Below are 12582 nucleotides of genomic sequence, written 5' to 3'. Positions count from 1 at the left end.
CATGTGTGCAAACCTCATCATCAACTACAGAAGACGTCTGACCGCTGTGCTTGCCAACAAGGGTTTTGCCACCAAGTATTAGGTCTTGTTTGCCAGAGGGATTAAATACTTATTTCCCTCTGCAGAATGCAAATAAATTCATATACTTTCCATAATGTGATTTTCCGGATTTAATTTGTGATGTGCTATCTCTCACTGTTACCAATAACCTACCCTTCAATTATGGGCTGCTCATGTCTTTGTCAGTGGGCAAACTTACAAAATCAGCAAGGGATCAAATACTTATTTCCACCACTGTATGGTCTTTGTTGCTCCCCAGCCCTGAGCAATCTGATTATCTGACTTGCATTTGGTAGAAAATCTGCTTTGTAATATAAATTGAGCTTCAATATTAAATGAAGCAGTGATTATATACAGAGGCATGTGGGTTTTTTTCCTACCGAGGTTGGCATACATCACAAACAGATTGAAATATTGTTGTAAATGGCGTCCATGCTCCGACACTTCCCTTCGAAGAAGGTTCAGTACTGCTCTCAGCAAGTGATCACTCAAACTTAGGTTATCATAGGCCTAAACACAGAAAAAAAGAAAACAATTCAGTGAAATACCATGCTTCTCATGCTGAAAACCATCACTGATCAGGATTTTTAGTTTTATTGGCAAGACTTGTTCTAAATAAAATAATTGTGAAATCATTTTGAAATTATTTTAAATGACTGAAAAACTGAACTTTACACTACCAAAAAAAAAAGGATTCAACTATCACAACCATGCTTCAGTCACTAATGGATGTAATACATGATTTTTTTTTTTTTTAAGCTCAAATAGGTTTATTGAAGTTTTAATATAAACACATGAACAAAAACAAAGAACCATCATATAACCTGGTAAAGGTAACAACAACTGTATACTGCTTTCAGATGTAAAAATGATACTTCAACCCAAAACATATCAAGTCCAAATACCAGTCCCAGGTGAACTGAAGCAAGAGACTTATTGTTAATATAAGTATGGAGCTCCAACAATACAGGATTCTTATCAGTGTCTTAAAAATGAGAAAGCAATACAAGAGAAATCAAAGTTGCCTACCCAAAACAGGTGCTTTCTGTTGACAGCAGGATTAATCAGGCACACAAGTGACATCACACAGCATTAGGACAGTGAAGTTGTTTACTTGTAAGCTCCTTGGACAGCACGATTAATCAGGCACACACATGGGTGTGGTCATTTCTGATGGTGTCAGTTCAGATCTGCTCTTGTAGAGCCCAGAAAAACTTATGGACATGCTCCAGTGTTCCTTACTGCTCAATTATAGGAAACCTCAACAATAAGGGAGGGTAGGAAGATTGTGTGGCTGATTTATCCTGCTGTCCAAGGAGAACCTAAATTACAGGTAAACAACTTCACTTTCTCCATGGATGAGCAGGACAGAATTAGCCACATGCATGGGTGACTCAAAAGCTGAGGGTGCATGGGTGGTTGGTATGTTGAATTTACATAGAACCCTTGCAATCCAGGTGCTAATTCTATAGTAAATTGAAGCTCATTAGGTAATCTCACATGTGATAATCAGTCATTAATATTAAGGGTACGGTTAAAAGCTGTATGAGAAGCAAAAGAGTAGAAACCCTGTTAACAGTGGTGTGCTGGAGCCGGCTCGCACCGGCTCGCAAGAGCCGGTGTTAAATATTTTACAATTTTGCGAGCCGGTTGTTATTCAGGGTGAGCCGGCTCTCCTCCCTCCCTCCCGGCCGCTACAGGATCCCATACCTGAAGAAGGCAACTGGTTGTCCAGTGGATGCTTTGGGGTAGGCAGGAAAGATCCCCAGTCTTTCCTGCCCGCGCGCTCTTTAAAAATGGCCGCTGAGACTTCCAGTGGCGGCCTCGCGAGACTTCTGCTGAAGTCTTGGAGGCCGCCCTTGTAAGTCTCAGCGGCCATTTTGAAGAGTGATCCTGTAGCGCTGCGGGAGAACCAGCGCCGGCAGCGGGCAGGAAAGACTGGGGATCTTTCCTGCCTACCTGAAGAATCCACTGGACAACCTGGGTGGCTGGAGGGGAGGGCAGGGGGAGAGGAGGGTTGCTGCTGGACATGGGTGGAGGGAGGGGAGGGCAGGGGTAGAGGAGGGTTGCTGGACATGGGTGGCTGGAGGGGGGGGGGGCAAGGGAGAGAAGAGAATCTTTGGACATGGGTCGCTGGAGGGGGGGCAGGGGAGAGAAGAGAATCACTGGACATGGGTGGATGGAGGGGAGGGCAGGGGGGAGAGGAGGGTTGCTGGACATGGGTGGATGGAGGACAGGGGCGAGAAGAGGGTTGCTGGACATGGGAGGGGAGGGGACAGCAGGGGAGGGGAGGGTTGCTGGACATGGGTGGATGGAGGGGGGCAGGGGAGGGGGAAGAGGAGGGTTGCTGGACATGGGTGGATGGAGGGGAGGAAGAGAGAGGAAGGAGATGAGATGAGAGGGAAAAGGAAGAGAGGAGAAAAACTGCACATGGAGGAAAGAAAATAGGCAGAAGCTGGATCCACTGGACAGTCAAGTCTGCGGAGGACCCAGCTTTTACTTACGGATGTAGGGCAAGAAATGAAGAAGAAAGGCGGAAAGTAAAGAAATAAATGGAAAGGAAGCCCTGGAAACGGAGTTAAGAGGACAGATAGCAGCAGAATCAGACACTGGGCCAACATGATCAGAAAAACAAAGTCACCAGACAACAAAGGTAGAAAAAAATCATTTTATTTTCATTATAGTGTTTGGAATATGTCCACTTTGAGAATCAGGTGCTCAACGTTAAAAGTTTATATTTATTTACTTATTTATGGCATTTTATCCCACATCAAATCTCTGCTTAAAGCCCACCTCTTCAATGTCGCCTTCGGCACCTAATCTCTACACCTCTGCCCAGGAAACCTAGACTGCCCAACTTGACATTTCGTTACTTAGATTGTAAGCTCCTTTGAGCAGGGACCGTCTTTCTTTGTTTATTTTGTACAGCGCTGCGTAACCCTAGTAGCGCTCTAGAAATGTTAAGTAGTAGTAGTAGTAGTAGATTGGAACCTGGGATCATTTAATTTTTTGTTTCCTGGAATAATGCATTGCCCCCCCCCCCCCCAGGCTCTCTCCCCGGCTATATCCAGCTCTGCAATTTGGGGGGGGGGGGGGGGGCAGAGGTGGACCGGGGAGACAGCCTGTTGTTAAACATTTACCAGCACACCACTGCCTGGTAACCAGAAGAGTAAGTTCTTGAGACTTTCCATGTTGGCACTGTTTTGAGGAAAAATAAATTGTTCAATAAAATGTTCTGGTCATACTTGGAATATGGTGAACAAAAGAAAAAAAGACTTCTGGTATATTTGGTTTTAATACCAGAAATCTATTTTTGTTTTGATTGTACTCTAGTGTGCAAAAGGGACTGCATGTGTAATATCCTTATCCCAAGTCCATCAGGCATCACATACATTCTGACTAAACTGCTTAGCCAGTGTCTAGTAGTCAAGCTCTGCATTCAAAACCTCTTGTGATTTGTGACAGGTGTTGATGTACAGTATAGGTAATTAGTACTTGTAAAAACTGGAGATGAGCTACAAAGTCATTGCCGGGCAAAGTTTACGGTCTGTGTCCCGCAAATGACAAGATGGATTCAGATAGGCTAGAGTGGGCTTTGACGGCAACTCCAGTAGTTGGAATGTAAGGACAGAGCCAGGCGGACTTCTACGGACTACATCCAAGAAACATCAAAGAAAGACCATGATCTTACTAACACAGTAACGGAATTCAAAAATGCATGGAACAAACATAAAGGAATCCTGTTCGGAAGGAATGGATCCTCACAAGCTTAGCCGAGATTGGGTGGCAGAGCCGGTGGGGGGAGGCGGGGCTGGTGGTTGGGAGATGGACCTTGTTCTGGGCAGATTCTACGGTCTGTGCCCTGAAAATGGCAGAAACAAATAAAGGTCAGGTATACACATAAAGTAGCACATATGAGTTTAAATTGTTGGGCAAACTAGATGGACCGGGCAGGACTTTTTTTTCTGCTGTCATCTACTATGTTACTATGTTTAATCTTGAATTGATAATGAATGTGAACTGTTGGGAAGACTCGATGGACCATTCAGGCCTTCACTTATTATGTTTCTATGTAGCATGCCTTAACCAAAGTACAAAGGATCCAAAATGCAGTTAGTGTAGATGGATTTTAATGTGTTTTTGTTACTGGAATTGATTCACAGATACGTCACTATTTACAAAATAGTTGGCATTTCATGTAATAAATGCCCATAGGTGGCATGTCCTGTTTTTAAGATAATTAATGGTTGCTGTACAAATTCTCATAGTTATTCCTTCCTTTAGGCCTTTGTCTCGTTTTAGCTTCTTACTGAGATTGGGTTTTCCTTCTATTAAGGATGTCCCACTTAGGCATTTTCATGATAGTTCATTAATTTATTAATAAAGTAGAATGTGGAATTTATCTGTACATATTCAGAAATATATAATTACTTAATTCATAACATTTTGAAGACATCTTTTTAACAAATATTTTGAATCTACTTTATAAGAAATAACGTTTTTGTAAGATTGTTTTTATAGCATGTGTTGATAAGGGATTATTTTTTGTTTTATGTAACCCACTTTGATTCTCTAGTTGATACAGGTGGGATATAAATGCTAGAATGGAAAGCAATCTGCTCAAAATAAAAATGTTATTTCTGATTAATGCCGAGATTGATATGCGCAAATTTAACAATACAGATATTTAACTGTACTGTAAATATGGTTTATTTATTACATTTGTACCCCGTGCTTTCCCACACAATGCAGGTTCAATGCGGCTTACATAGTAATTCGAAATACAAAGTCTTATAATAGAAATTTCAAAACGATAATGAAACATTATAAAGTTGAGCTTGATAATGCATGATTAGGATAAGAGAGGGTAGACAGGATAGGATAGTATAAGTTGGGAGGTAAGGAGGGATATAATAAAGGAGAGATGGAGAAGAGAAGGATGGGATGAGTAGAGGGTGAATGGGGAGGTGGGGTAAGTAAAACTAATGATGAGGTCGGTATCAGAACAGAATTGGGAGTGGAGGTTGGTAAGATTAGGTTGGGACAGAGTAGGCTTGCTTGAAGAAATGAGCTTTCAGCATTTTTCTAAAGGGCAAGTAGTCGTTAATTAATCGGATAGGTTTTGGTAGAGCATTCCAAAGTTGGCTGCCCAAAAAGGAGAAACTGGATGCATAGTAGGTCTTGTATTTAATTCCTCTGCAATTGGGAAGGTGCAGGTTGAGGTAAGTTTGTGAAGAAATAGATCTGTTTCTGGCAGGGAGGTCGATCAAATCACTCATGCAGTCCCAATCAGTTAAGCAAAGGGAGTGTCTGCATAGTTATTGCAAGACGTATAAGGACAGACTTACTGACCTGAACTTGTATACCCTGAAGAAAAAGAGAAACAGGGGTGGTATGACACAGACATTCAAATATTTGAAAGGTATTAATCCGCAAACAAAACCTTTTCCAGAGATGGGAAGATGCCAGAGCTAGAGGACATGAATTGAGTTTGAAAGGGGGCTGGCTCAGGCATAATGTCAGTAAGTATTTTTTCATGGACAGGGTGGTAGATATCTGGAATGCCCTCTCGCAGGAGGAGGAGATGAAAATGGTAATGGAATTAAAAAATGTGTGCAATAAACACAAAGGAATCCTGTTTAAAAGGAATAAATCCAAAGAAGCTTAGCAGAGATTAGGAAGGAAAGCTAGTACTTGGCAAAATTTTACTGTCTGTGCTCTGATCGTGGCTGGATAGATTCAGTTTCAGAATTTGGAGAACAAGGACAGTTCTGGGCAGACTTCTACGGTCTATGCCGAGAAAATGGAAAAGACAAATCAAGACCAGATATACATATGAAGTATTGCATACAATTGTAATGAGTTTATCTTGTTGGGCAGACTGGATGGACCATACAGGTCTTTATATGCCATCATCTACTATGTTATTATATAGTACTATGTTATAGAGACTCAGAATAGAAGGAATCAAAAGTGCAGTGAACAAAGCACAGCATAAAGTTGCACAATAGGTCTCAAGAGTAGGTGTAGAAGACGCAAATAGAAAATTTGGAGAACACATGCAATTTCTATTATTTGTCACCAATGGAAATCTTTAAAATATATATGAAAGAAGTTGTAGAAATAGCTTTTGATGCTGTGGATATAAAAATCTATTATCTGCCTAGAGCTATAAGATCAGTTAATTAGGAGGGCAATTTTGATGATCTAAATTCCCCAGATAGTTTGGATCTTACAAGATTCCTAGAATCCTCTAAAATGGCTATTGAGAAGCAAGCTACACTGCTTGTATCTTTTTCCTCTATTGATAAGAAAATGGTCACCTCCACCTCTCCTTCCCTTAAGTCCATTCTCTCAACCCTCCACCCCCTGCCTCCTTTTCTGAAATCACTGAAGAGGAAACTACACATCTTATTTCCTCCTCGAAACTAACTACCTGTTCCTCTGATCCTATTCTCACCCATCTACTTAACACTCTCTCTCCTACTGTCATCCCTTTTACCTGTCATATCCTCAATCTTTCGTTGTCCACTGCGACTGTTCCTGATGCCTTCAAACATGCCATAGTCACACCACTCCTTAAAAAACCTTCCAACTATCGCCCCATCTCCCTCCTCCCTTTCCTAGCCAAGATACTTGAACGTGCTATTCACAGCCGTTGTCTTGACTTTCTTTCCTCTCAAGCTATTCTTGATCCACTTCAATCTGGCTTTCGCCCCCTTCATTCAACTGAAACAGAACTTGCTAAAGTGTCCAATGACCTAAACAAAAAAAATACAAATCCATAAATCCATAATTGATAGGAAAGTTCATGCACTCAAGACCAATCATCATAACGCAGGCATACCCCATATTCAAACCACTGACAGATAATTAAAATCCAGATTTCATCTTTGTGAAAGCATATCACAACTAATTAAATACCGTTTCCTGTTCCAGAAGTGTAACCAGGTAGACCGAACACCCTATAAACCAGATGGTAGAAACATTAAAGTCCAGAAGCCAGATTTAAAAAAATAAGTTTTCAGCAAGACTCTAAAAGATTCAAATGACTCTGCGAGTCATAAATGCTGAGGGAGCAAGTGCCAGAGTGCTGGGGCCAAGAAGAAACAAAGCAGCCAAACACGTTGATTCCAGACGTGCTCTTAATGGGAGCAGAATAACTAATCTGTTATCTATCAAGGAGCGAAGTGTACAAAATGGCGTATAGGGAATGATATTTATTTTTGTTACATTTGTACCCCGCGCTTTCCCACTCATGGCAAACTCAATGCGGCTTACAGGGGGCAATGGAGGGTTAAGTGACTTGCCCAGAGTCACAAGGAGCTGCCTGTGCCGGGAATCGAACTCAGTTCCTTAGTTCCCCAGGACCAAAGTCCACCACCCTAACCACTAGGCCACTCCTCCACTCAATGGCTAGCGAGATAAGATGGAGTGGATGTGTGCATAATTTTGAAGGTCATCGTAAGGATTTTGAATTTAATCAGTGTAGGAGCTGTAGTAGAGGAGAAATATGATCATATAGTCTATCGTCTGGCATTGCATATAATGTTCAAGAAGGCATACCCCACAGTATCTGAAAAACACAGAATAATGAAATATGGCATTTTAATCAGGAAACTGACAGTTTCCAACCCCGACATATGATCACACCCTAACATTTTGTCTGAATCACCCCAACCTATTTACCGATCCAAATGGGACAAAAGAGACAGAGGAGACTGCTGCTCACAGGTGCTCAGAACTTTAAACTTATTTTTGAGTGCTGATCAGGTTGTTCTACCCTGCAACCTGCAATATTACCCACTTGTGTGCCTGATTGAATACTGCTTATCAAAGGAATAAACCTTAATTACATCAAGAAAGTAACTCTTACCTAAAGTAACTCTTACCTATATTCTGAGTAATATGATTTAATTTAAAAGTTAATAATTTTGTTACAAACCTCATGAGCACAATGTGGATTACAAACTCCCAAAAGGTACAGAATTTTACTTGACAGCTGAAATACTCAAATTAATTTCTCTCTACATGCTCTTAATGTGGAAACAATTGCAGCTTGGAAATTTACAAACATGAAAAATAGATAACTGGATGAATACCTGACTTGAAGGACCTGGAGATGTGAAAGGTGAAGGACATGGACCATCTTGCAATGAGAAATGTGCAATAAATACTATAAGCTTTGCAAATGCACCTCTCACTTCTGCACTAGGGCACTCCAGAAGATACTCCGAGAAGCGGTTTGCATAGGCAAAAAGAACATTGTGTGCAAACCAACAGCGCACATTCTTACTGTGACGAAGAAGGATGCACAATGCATCATACCTGTAAGAAAGAAAATATAAACTATTTAACAGAGAACTGGCAGGCACAATATGTCACTTGTGGAGTTGCACAAATTAACTGGTATACAGCAGAACCTACAGATAGTTATACACAAAAATCTCCAGGATAGATCATTCTGAATATAGTGCATCAAATAGACCAACATTGCTTAGCAATGCTGCCAGTATAATCATCAGACTTAATCACGCTTCTCCGCTACGTTGCAATGTAAGTTTCACTGCTACTGTAATTTGCTTTGGTGCCCCCTAGGCCTGTTCCTTCAGAATCATGGTCATTTTTGCTGCACACTGAAGTTACAAAAGCAACTTTTTCCCATTTATAGGAAAACTCTGATTTCACAGCGCTGCCCAAAGAACCTATAAGGAAGCCCCCCCCCCCCCTCACAGCTCTGGTTAGGAGTGGGGAAGAAGGGGAGGTCCCATCACTTATTACACTAATAAGGCAGTTTACATAAGAACATAAGACTAGCCATACTTGGTCAGACCACATTACCAGTGGCTTCACCCATGCCCATCTTTTCCTCCAGGAACTTGTTCAAACCTTTTTTAAACCCAGATACACTAACTGCTGTTATCACATCCTAGCCAGGTGCCCTTGGCCTGGATTGGCCGCTGTCGTGGACAGGATACTGGGCTCGATGGACCCTTGGCCTTTTCCCAGTGTGGCATTACTTATGTACTTATCCTCCAGCAGCAAGTTCCAGAGCTTAATTATTCTTTGAATGAAAGAATATTTCCTCCTATTTGTTTTAAAATTATTTCCATGTAATTTCATTGAGTGTCCCCTAGTCTTTGTACTTTTTGAAAGTGAAAAATTGATTCACTTCTACCAGTTCTACACCACTGAGGATTTTACAGACCTCAATCATATCCCCCCTCAGCTGTTTCTTTCCTAAGTTGAAGAGCCCTAAGCTTGTTAGCCTTTCCTCTTATGGCAGGAGTTCCATCCCCTTTATCATTTTGGTCACTCTTCTTTGAACCTTTTCTAATTCTGCTTTATCTTTTTTGAGATATGATGACCACAATTGAATGTAATACTCAAGGAGAGATCACACCATGGAGCGATACAGAGGCATTATGATATTCTTGGTCTTTACAATGATATCTAGATCTTTTTTTTGAGTGCCGACTCCTAAGGTGGACCCTAGCATCAGGCAACTATGATTTGGATTACTCTTCCCAATGTACATCACTTTGAATTTGTCCACATTAAATTTCATCTGCTATTTGGATGCCCTGTCTTCCAGTTTCCTAAGGTCTTCCTACAATTTTTCACAATTCACATGTGTTTTGACAACTTTGAATAGCTTTGTCTCATCTGCAAATTTTATCACCTCACGCGTCATTCCTTTTCCAGAACATTTATAAATGTTAAATAGCACTGGTCTCAGTACAGATCCCTGTGGCACTCTACTATTCACCCTCCTCCACTGAGAAAAGTGGCCATTTAACCCTACTCTCTGTTTTCTGTCCAATAACCAATTCCTAATCCACAGAAGGACATTGCCTCCTTTCCCTTAACTTTTCTCAGGAATCTCTCATGAAGGATTTTGTCAAAAGCTTTCTGAAAATCGAGATACACCGGCTCACCTTTATCCATATGTTTATTTATGCCTTCAAAGAAATGAAGCAAATTGGTGAGGCAAGACATCCCTTGGTTGAACCCATGCTGATTCTGTCCCATTAAACCACGTTTGTCTATGTGTTCTGTAATTTTAATCTTTGTAATAGTTTCCTGAAATGCTTCCTCTCTCCTTCCCTCTCAGCATCCATTCATACCACAGTGGAGCATGGTCAGACCAATCAAAGTTTTCAATTTCATATTTTAACACTTTAGGGAGCATCCTCTTCTCCAGACATATCAGGTCATAAGTACATAAGCGTATGGTCCAACAAGCCCAGTATTCTGTTTCCAACCGTGATCAATTCAGGTCTCAAATACTTGGCCGGATCCCAAAAAGGTAAAACAGATTTTATACCACTTATCCTAGAAATAAGCAGTGGAGTATTCCAAGACCATCTTAATAATGGTTTATGGACTATTTCTTTTATGAACTTGTCCAAACCTATTCTAAATCATGCTAAGGTAACTGTTTTTACCACCTTCTCATGCACTGAATTCCAGAACTTAATTTCATTTTGAATGAAGAAATATTTTCTCAGACCTGTTTTAAATTTACTACTTATTAGCTTCATTGCATGCCCCCTAGTCCTAGTATTTTTGGAAACAGTAAACAAGCGACTCACGTCTACCTGTTCCACTCCACACAGTATTTTATAGATCTCTATCATAGTTCCCCCCAGCCGTCTCTCCTCCAACCTGAATAACCCTAGTCTCTTTAGCCTGTCCTCAAGTTGTCCCATCCACTTTATCATTCTTGTTGCCCTTCTCTGTATCTTTTCTAAGTCCACTATATCTTTTTTGAGATGCGATGACCAAAACTGTACACAATATTTGAGGTGCAGTCGCACCATGGAGTAATACAAAGGGATAATATTTTTAGTTTTTTTTCTCCATTCCTTTCCTAATACAACCTAACATACTATTCAAACATGTGTGGGATAAACATAAAGTAATCTTGTTAAGAAGGAATGGATCCTCAGGAGCTTAGCCGAGATTGGATGGCAGAGCTGGTAGTGGGAGGCGGGGATAGTGCTGGGCAGACTTATACGGTCTGTGCCATGAAAAAGACAGGTACAAATCAAGGTAAGGTATACACAAAAAGTGGCACATATGGGTTTATCTTGTTGGGCAGACTGGATGGATCGTGCAGGTCTTTTTCTGCCGTCATCTACTATGTTACTATGTTATTTGCTTTCTTACCTGCTGCTGCTGTACACTGAGCAGGTTTCAACATATATCAACGATGAAATATAAATTCTTTTCTTGGGCAGCAACTCCTAATGTGGAAACTGGCATTATATAGCTATAGTTTAGGTGGTTCTTTCCTACATATATATCATGTTGCACTTGCTCACATTAAATGTCATCTGTCATCAGGATGCTCTGTTTCCCCATCTCATAAGGTCCTCTTGCAATTTTTCAAAATCTTTTTGTGATTTAAATTGGATCACCTTACTTGTTATGCTCGTTTCCAGATAATTTATAAATACGTTAAAAAGCAGCAGTTCTAGCACAGATCCCTGGGGATCCGAACTATTTACCCTTCTCCATTGAAAAATACTGACCATTTAACCTTACTTTGGTTCCAATCTTTTAACCTATCCACAATAGGACACTGCCTCCTATCCCATGACTTTTTAATTTTCTCAGTCATTCATGAGGTACTTTGTCTTAAACACCATCTGAAAATCCAGTTATATAGTATCAACTAGCTCACTTTTATCCATGTTTATTCACACCTTCAAAGAAAGTAGTAGATTGGTGAAGCAAGAACCCATGTTGGCTTTATTCCATTAATCCATGTCCGTATGTATATGCGCAGTAATGTTATTCTTTATAATAGCCTCTATTATTTTGCCCAGCACGGATGTGAGGCTCACTAGTCTGTAATTTCCCAGGTAACCTCTGAAACCCTTTTTAAAAATTCTTCTGGTACCATGCTTGATTTTAAAGATAAATATCAAATTACTAATAGATCTGCAATTTCATTTTTCTAGCTCTATTCCAAGCAGCAGAAATACACATACTCTGGAAATATTAAACTCTGCCATTAAATAAACCACAAATTACAATCCCTTCAGAATTATGAAAAAGGTGTAGACAGATATCCACTGTTAAGCAGAGAGGTACCTGTGAAATTCTTCCCAACAAAGCCCCAGGCACCTACTAACAGCACTGCATATCTGCAGCATGAGAGACTGCATTGGATTGGTTCAACAAGTATGTTGAATCCTGGGTAAAGAAGTATCCACTGATTGAAATGGCCCTAATTCCAATCAGCCTGGTATTTCTTGACTCTACCCTTAAAGGTCACACAGTATGCACGTGTGCTGGGAGGTTTTTTATTTTTTTTAATTCAATTTCATCTTTTGAAATTCAAATTAATAATGTGGTCAAAAATGTTTTTCAAACTTAAGCAGCTTAGATCAATTAATTCTAATTTCCATGAAAAAGATTTTGCTTTAGTGGTACAGGCTCTGACACTATCTGTTCTTGATTATTGCAACTCTATATAACTTGGTCTGTCACAGAAATTTCTGTCTAAACTAA

At 40.4% G+C, this 12582-nt stretch overlaps 1 protein-coding gene across 1 annotated transcript in view; it reads right to left on the bottom strand.

Moving 5' to 3' along the window:
- USP9X (ubiquitin specific peptidase 9 X-linked) overlaps positions 1-12582 on the bottom strand; it is a 377318-nt gene that overhangs the window by 68712 nt on the left and 296024 nt on the right. The window contains exons 37-38 of the mRNA XM_030202341.1: positions 8163-8388; positions 441-570 (exon numbers count right to left, since the gene is read on the bottom strand). Of these exons, the coding sequence (XP_030058201.1) occupies positions 441-570; positions 8163-8388 (356 nt within the window). The remainder of the gene's footprint in view (positions 1-440; positions 571-8162; positions 8389-12582) is intronic.

This window comes from Microcaecilia unicolor, chromosome 4 (genome assembly GCF_901765095.1).
Source record: "Microcaecilia unicolor chromosome 4, aMicUni1.1, whole genome shotgun sequence".
Taxonomy (NCBI): domain Eukaryota; kingdom Metazoa; phylum Chordata; class Amphibia; order Gymnophiona; family Siphonopidae; genus Microcaecilia; species Microcaecilia unicolor.
The sequence above is the reverse complement of the archived record's forward strand: the minus strand, read 5'-3'. Positions and strand labels throughout refer to the sequence as shown.